The 8,045-nt window shown below is 37.3% G+C and overlaps 1 protein-coding gene and 1 pseudogene across 2 annotated transcripts; one reads left to right on the top strand and one right to left on the bottom strand.

Annotated features, from left to right (window-relative positions):
- Positions 1-342: 342 nt before the first annotated feature.
- On the top strand, positions 343-3,957 carry LOC103439277 (tRNA-specific adenosine deaminase TAD1-like; annotated as a pseudogene).
- Positions 3,958-4,385: 428 nt separating this feature from the next.
- On the bottom strand, positions 4,386-6,098 carry LOC103439258 (actin-depolymerizing factor 1). 2 transcript variants are annotated; one of them, XM_029105707.2, is made up of 3 exons: positions 5,959-6,098; positions 5,196-5,461; positions 4,386-4,777 (listed from the first exon to the last, which is right to left on the bottom strand). In XM_029105707.2, exons 1-3 carry the CDS (start codon positions 5,959-5,961, stop codon positions 4,627-4,629), a joined length of 420 nt encoding a protein of 139 aa, XP_028961540.1. In that variant the 5' UTR covers positions 5,962-6,098; the 3' UTR covers positions 4,386-4,626. The 2 variants fall into 2 exon arrangements, with proteins under 2 accessions (XP_028961540.1, XP_028961541.1); XM_029105708.2 differs by having other exon boundaries at positions 5,196-5,451; positions 5,959-6,079.
- Between the last annotated feature and the right edge of the window lie 1,947 nt (positions 6,099-8,045).

Below are 8,045 nucleotides of genomic sequence, written 5' to 3'. Positions count from 1 at the left end.
TAATAGATTAAATAATTAGTTGTTAAGAAAAATAGAATTGATAGGGATTAAACTCGTGGCAAAATGCATAAACATAATTTCTTTCCGTTAATGTATTGCAATCACGTGGACTAAATGGAGGTGCACCTTGATAGGGGGAAGGGTGGGATACATCTTCTGTGCAATGCATGACATTTTAGGATCAGGATCAAGATATCATATATATATATATATAATTTTTTTTTTTAAAATGACCGATAGCGGTACTAAATAGTTATTTATTAGAGCGAATGAGAATTATTAAGATTAAATCCAGATTATAATTTATCTATAACCTTTCCGCAATTACCTTGCAAAACGCACCAGATTATTAAAGGCAGAAGATCAAGTTCGAAACGACACCGTCTCAACCAATGAAAGAAATTTGGTAACGGAGCCTCTCTTGTCCATCACCGAGTCACTGACCCCCCTATCCGCCACTTTCCAAACCATGGCGTCGCCGCCCTGCTCCGTAACGCCGTCTTCTCCTTCTCCTTCTTCCTCAGAAACAGACTGGGCAAGTACGGTCTCAGACAAAGTGTTGTCACTCTACAACTCTCTTCCCAAGAAAGGCAAGCCTCAGGGCCGCGAAGTCACCGTCTTGGCCGCTCTCTCGTCTCCTCCCCTTCTCAAGGTCCTACCCTAAACCCCTCCTTTTCTTTTCGCGAATTCAAGTTACCTGCATTTTCCTGGACACCAAACAGTGCTTTAAGTAACCATGCTCAATTGCCTCAGAACTTGAAGTCGTCGCATTCGGAACTGGGACCAAATGCATCGGGCGGTCACTGAGGAGTCCCCACGGCGATGTCGTCAATGATTCCCACGCCGAGATTATAGCTCGAAGAGCTTTTCTCAGGTTTTTGCTTTTCCTTAAATTTATTATTTTTTACTATATTAATTTCGTTTGTATATTTAATTAATGTTTAGTTGCTAATTTATAGAAAAATGCTTCATGTTACAAGAAATACATCAAAATTATTTGTGTGTAAGATTATAAGAATACAGTGGAACATTGTGCTAATATGTTCTTCTGGTTTTGTATGCTTAGCTGAAAAGTTACCATTTTTAGGGGGAATCTGCATTTACCCTTGTTCGTAACTATATTTGGTTGACTATATATGTACCTGATGTTTGTAATGTATGGTGTTTTTTCATATATGTGGGTTTGGTGGACCTAGGTTCCTCTATGTCTATGCACAGATTCAGTGTTCTTGCTCAAATTTATGGTGAGCAAAGTGATAACAACGGAAGCAAGCAGTTTCAAAATGGTGATGCCAAAAACTTTATTTTTGAATTGGGCCCGGATGGTGATGGCGAAAGAAAATACTCAATGAATAAGAATTGGAATTTGCATTTGTACATATCACAACTACCATGTAATTTTATGCTCATATAAATGTACTTTTTATTTCTTTCTCTTGTTTTTGCTCTAATTAGATTGTTAACTTATGTCAGGAGGTACCTCAGTTGCAATTGTTTATGGTTCTTGCAGGTGGGGTTGCTTCTCCGAGTTCACTGTTGTCTCCTCCAAAAATTATTGGACCAAGAGAACGGGGTTCATCTTTGTACGAGCTTAACACTTCCATTGCAGAAGAGGTTCTGCCAAAGACTAATGGTAGTGGAATTAGAACTATTCTCTACTTTGTTTCCATTTCTTACCCCTAATGTGGTGGGTTGAGTATTTCAATAGTTGTTTCTCACTGTGTCTTTTTTGGAAAAGAATCGTCACTTGACACGGGACTCAGAGTCATGGAGCATTTGTATGTTACTTCATTTTCAGGTGATGCTTCACAACTGGTTGGCTCAGTACAAAGAAAGCCTGGTTGTGGTGATACAACATTATCAGTTAGTTGCTCTGACAAGATAGCCCGCTGGAATGTTGTTGGAGTTCAAGGTTTGTCATTTGATCTATCATGTACCCAACGTAGTCATTCATTCAGTCAATCCTGTATAGTGACACTTTGTTGTAAAATGCATGCTTGACCGGCCACTACTAATTGTAATTGTAAATAAGTTGACGAGGTCATTTCATATTCTTATTTCAGGAGCCCTGCTGTCATTCTTTCTAAAACCTGTATACCTTTCTTCCATTACCATTGGACAATCCCCTAACAGCTCAGAAACCGTTCTCGTGGTTGATTACTTGAAAAAAGCATTGCATGATCGCATCCTACCGTTATCAAATGAGCTGATGAGTCCCTTTCAAGTGAAGCAGGTCTGTGAAATGTGTACTCTGTGATATTATAGAGAAGGTTATCATACATGTGTATGCTAATGCTACTGGCAGCCACTTCTATGGGCAGCTCCACCACCGCCAAAGGAATTTCAGCATTCTGAGACAGCTTTGACCACTTTAACATGCGGGGATTTTGTTATCTAATCTGAGCAATTATTTGGTTAGTACTAATTTTGTGATGCTTTATGTTTTTGGTACATGATGCTCTAATGCTTTAAATCACAGGTATTCGATATGTTGGAATAAATCTGGTCTGCATGAAGTCATTCTTGGAACCACTGGAAGAAAGCAAGGAACCGCTGCCAAAGGGGCACGTTATCCATCTACTGAGTCATTATTATGCAAGTAGGGTGATAAGTATGATACAACCTTTATTTAGAAAGCCATTGATTAGCATTTTCATATTGTCTCATTGTTTGACAGAAAGCGACTGTTGGAGATTTTCTTGTCCCTAAGACATGAATGCCCTACCAAAATCCCTGTGAATGAGATTTCGTACCAGGAAATCGAGGTATGGTGAATACTACAGATACCAATTTGCAGATTTCCTTTTATTACATTTTATTGATCTAGGTGATAACGTAGTTGTAAGAATATTATCACAATGTGATTACTAATGTTCATGACAGTAAATTATCTACCAGCTAAGTTGCACAAGCGGCTTATTTGCATTAATAGTTAGAGGTCTTTGTGCTTAAAGTGACAAACGTACTTCAAAATATGTATAGAAAATATAGGAATTTTTTTTATTTGCGTGTAACCGAAAGATTTTTCATTGCTTGTTTAGTAAAATGAGTGTCCTACATAATTTCAAATATCTGTAGACGTCACATTATGCTCAACATCTTTAAGTACAAAGTTCATGAATTACTTATGCATCTATTACACGTATATTTATATTGTGGGACGGCCAGAAAATAGAGAAAGAAGATGAAGTGGTTCATTATTAACTTGTAGCAAGGTGTGAATAACTGGATAACACTTTTTTTTAACCATCAGCTAATTTCACATGGTTACCTTATGCAGGAAAGGGTGCAGGAATACAATTTGACCTCAAAATTTCTAAAAACAAGACATCCCTTTGGTAATTGGCCATTGAAACCGCCACATTCTGAGGCATTCTCAGCCATGGTATAGTAAGGTCAGTGCATATTGAAAATCAATAGTGGCCTGTCATCTGAGTATACTAGTCTTCATGGTCGAGTAAATTTCGCACTAATTAGGGTTTTTCAGGATATCATTGTGGTTAGATATTGATAACTTCTGCACTTCAGCGGCGTAATATAGATGGAGTACGTTGTGTTAACCAACTGAGGAGCGGCCATTGCATCACCGTCGCTGCTTTTAAATGACCGATCTGCGCATCCTCGCCTCTTGAAACATGTCGGTAGTAGGCTCGCAGTTAATGCTTAGGTTCTATTGCTTACTACTGCCAGTTGTGTGGATGCTTCTGCCTGCAGCCGCCGCGCAACTTTTTTCATGAACTTTTTATTGTGGCACTTGATGAGAGTTCCTCTACTGGTTTTAAACTTTTATTTTATCTGTTAGAATGACTATTTGAACAGACGAAAAATTAGCGGAACCTAAGAATATTATGTTGAGCTTTTAATCTGTAGTTCGTGCTCTTCTAATTCTGTCAATACCACATTATCTCCTTGTAATTACAGCTTTGCCCGCATTTAGTTGTCAACATTTATTATTAATGATAGCGTTTTTATCCTTGATTGGGATTAGGAGGGCAAAAAAGCAAGGATTTTGCACTAAATAGGGAATTTTTTTACCGGTCTTATGAACTTGTACACATTTTTCAAAATAAATCATGTGCTTTTCACGACTTGTTCGTGGCTCCCGTCTTTATTAGAGAGATAGTAAAAATGGTGATACTACTAGATGATAAGAGTAGTATTTTCTATGTGTTCCATAGGCTATGACTTGTAATTTCATGTCCTAGGCTAGAATGAAGAGATTTGAACTTAAGAATCCAAAGTAACTTTGCTGATTAATAGTACTTAAAGTTTTATTGTTATTTGCACACGACCATTTAGTGACTGACAGTATTCACTTTGTTGGATCAAATAAGGTTTTATCCTTGATTTTGGCTAAACAACACTCCCTTAAAGTTGACAGGAAATTTTAAACACATTCTAACAATATTTTCGTCAAGTCTCAAATACGAAAAATCCCAAGATAAACTTAAGTTTTACACCAATACAGCAGAGGAATGTATCAATCAAATTAAGTTTTAGATCTGAATGCACAACTGATCTGAAAAATAAAATAATTAATAATTAATTTAAAATAACTCACACGACTAGGAAAATTGGAAGATAGATCATATGACAAAGTGATGGATCAATGCTCTACAGAAATGTTTAGAGTGCCCGGCCTTTTATGATATCCAAGCTCATCTCACTAGGATCTGTAGCCTGCAACTCCACTTGAATGCCTTCCAACTCCCTCTTGAATCTGTCCTTGGAGCTTGCATAAAGCATCTTACTTCTGACCCTCGATGTATCAGGTGCCCTATATATATACATCCACAAGAAGCCAATAAAATGGTCTATAGCTTGCATTAATCAATTCTAGTAGTTTTATTTTACTTTGAACGACTTTGATTGTCAACAATGCACACGTGTTTGAAGAGAAAGTTTCTCTTATTAGATATCTCTGGCATGTTATGCTGGTGAAATGATACCAAGATTCTTCTTAATCATTAGTTCAGTTTAACTTTTAGCCTATCAGATATATACATGATATATATATATATATATGTGTGTGTATGTCATCTGATAAGAAAACATCTTTGATTACGTCGTGTTATATGCACAAAAAAATAAAAATAAAATAATGAACCATACATAAATAACACGAGCAACTTAATTAAAATCAATTTTGTATACTTTTGTTTGAAAGAAAATAATCAATTTATATAATTACTAACCATGCAATGAAGAATATTTTGCTTTTCTGGCAGTTCTCATTGGTTGTAAAATCAAAATCATAAACGGCATAGCGGCACTCATCGGCAGGCAAGGAGGCACTGAAATCATCGTAGCTTTCATCAGGACCTCCTAGCTTCTCTACAATCACCTGTTGTATCTTCTCCTCGATCTTGAACACAATAAATCGGAAATTTCTCTTCGCTTTTAGTTCCAAGAATTTGAGCTTACAATCATCGTGCACAGCCATTCCAGACGCTGCGTTTGCCTACCCATCAATGTCATCGAAAAGTACAATGTGATCATAAAATTAAAATAGTCTAACCACATAGCATGTCAGGCTATCCAGCGGTCATAGAATAGTTAATAACATAACATGTCATGCTATCTGACGAGCGAGACATGCTCAAAGTGTTACACATCCCAAACACTATGATGATTGGAAAACAAGGTAGCAAAATAGATTCGAAAAAATGTTGAATTAGGCCTGAAATTTCCGTACATTAGTGTATCCCAAAAAAATGAAAACAGTTCCATAGCATCAAATTCGAAGGTAGAGATAGATTCGAAATCTGATATGATCATAAATATTAAGAAAACAAATGATAATTAAACACAGATTACTACATTAGTAACTCAATCCGATAACATTTATGATTTAATCACGTTTGCGTTTTCATAATTATGTTAGATTCTCCCTCATCCTATATCTTCACAGACAAATAAAAAAACTTGTAGCTAGAGAGGAGAATGAGGCATGCTTACCATGGTGATCCTCTATAGGAGATGAACCTTGTGGAATGAGAGAAATAAAATGCAGTAAAAAGAGATAGATGCGACAGAATTGCAAAAATCTCTGATTTTGATAACTGCATGAGAAAGTGAGTTTGGAAGGAAAAGAAAGGCAGGGGAGGAGAGATTTTTGTGGGAGAGGTGGTTAAGGGGAGCATTTGGATGCCTTGTTTGGGCGTTTTGACCATGTTTTCATCTCCCATATAAAGATTTCCCAAACCTTGGTCTTCCATGTACTTCGCAATTCAGTTATGTTGTTAGAGGTGGCCACTATGGGGACCCAACTAGGGTTTGAAACTGCATGACTTATTAACTTTAAGTTTAAGGCGCTTGCATATGATACCCATTTCATGTGGGGGCTATGAGGATGTGGATTGTTCTCGTGAGAAGCTTTGTATGTACTTAGGAAAAGTTGGGGATACTTTTTAAATTGTCGATTAGTTTTATGATGAAATTATATATTTTTATATCAGAGCAGATTGATATACGTGTAAAGTCCAATGCCTACACATATGCACGTCACTTAATTATGTGTTGTCTATGTGTTTGGCTTAAGCGTCATCACACATAAGAAGACGTGTGAGAATGTAGAATGTGGTCTCACATCGAAAAGTTAAGAGACCTTGCATATACTTATAAAGAGTTGGAATAAAGAGTTAGACTAGCTATTCCCCTATTGATATTGGCTTACTGTGAAACCTCAATCTTAGGGCTTGTGTTAAAAACCACTCAATTTCTTTAAGGGCTTGTGTTAACCAAACAAGCTACGAATTGATCATAGAATTGAAGACTAGTTCCCATCATGTGTGTACATGTTATTTTTTCCAAAGAGTCCAACACATTGTAATATTACATAGTCAATAAAAACCTCACGTTTGGACAACGTATTTTTGACAAAATTAAGATCTTGGTTGACAATCTAATATTATAATATATCATATTTGAGTGTAAAATTTACTCATGAGTCATGACATATATGGACATGTATGATTTACTTTTCTTAACGTTACTGGGTTTTCAATATGAATTATGAGTCACAAACTCAAGATATAAGTTCATTTATTTTATAACTAGTGAAGTTAAAAGAGGCACTATGTACATCTATGTACATCTCGCGGATATACTAATTAGGCCAACAAGAACTATTTGTACCATACTTGACCAATCCCGAAACTACCAAGCACCGGTCAACGTTATACCGTTAAAGACCCAGAAGAGTTTCCCTCCAACCAGGAGGCCAATCACAGCGCAACACATGTCAACACCAAGAGGCCAATCACAGGACGACACGTATCAATATCAAAGACCAATCACAACATGACACGTGTTAAGGCCAGAGCAAAGCTAGAAACTCTATTCTATAAAAGGAGATCATTCTCCCACAATAATCTCTAAGGCCATCTCCAACCGATGGCTGGCCAGAGGGCTCGTTTTAGCCCTCTGGCCCTCCAAGATTCTTCAAGATATTAATATTTTAATGAACAGTACAGGGCCATATTTGCCTTCGTCTCCAACCGAGGGCCAGAGGGCCAGATGGCTCGTTTTAGCCCTGTCACAAAAAATCGTCTCCAACCGAGGGCCAAAGGGCCATAGGGCCAAACATAATTTATTACTTAAAAACTACAATTTAAATTCAAATCTAACGGCTAGGTGACGTCAACATGATGTCAGCTAGCCGTTGGATTTGATTTTTTTTTGCTATAAATAGGGTGAATATTGGGCTATAATTCACACAACTTTAAATTCAATCTATTTCAATTCAATCTCTTGCAATTCAATCTCTTTCAATTCAAGTTTGCAATGAATTCCAACTTTGGATCTTCATCCAATTCCAATTGGGGGTCCTCATCCAATTCCAAATTGGAAGCAAAATGGGCGCAAATGAGACGAGAAGATGAGGAGTCTGATGAAGAAACTGAAGTAAGGCGCAACACACAAAACATGGCAGCAGCCATGGCTGCGGCCATGGTGTGTCAGCCAACTGAGGAACAACCTCAATGGGGTGGCTCTGTTGCTGGTCGCTCTTACAAACCACGAAACAGAGCGATGGCGCATGCCAA

This window comes from Malus domestica, chromosome 07 (assembly GCF_042453785.1).
Source record: "Malus domestica chromosome 07, GDT2T_hap1".
Classification (NCBI taxonomy): Eukaryota; Viridiplantae; Streptophyta; class Magnoliopsida; order Rosales; family Rosaceae; genus Malus; species Malus domestica.
This window is presented reverse-complemented; position numbering and strand designations above follow the sequence as displayed.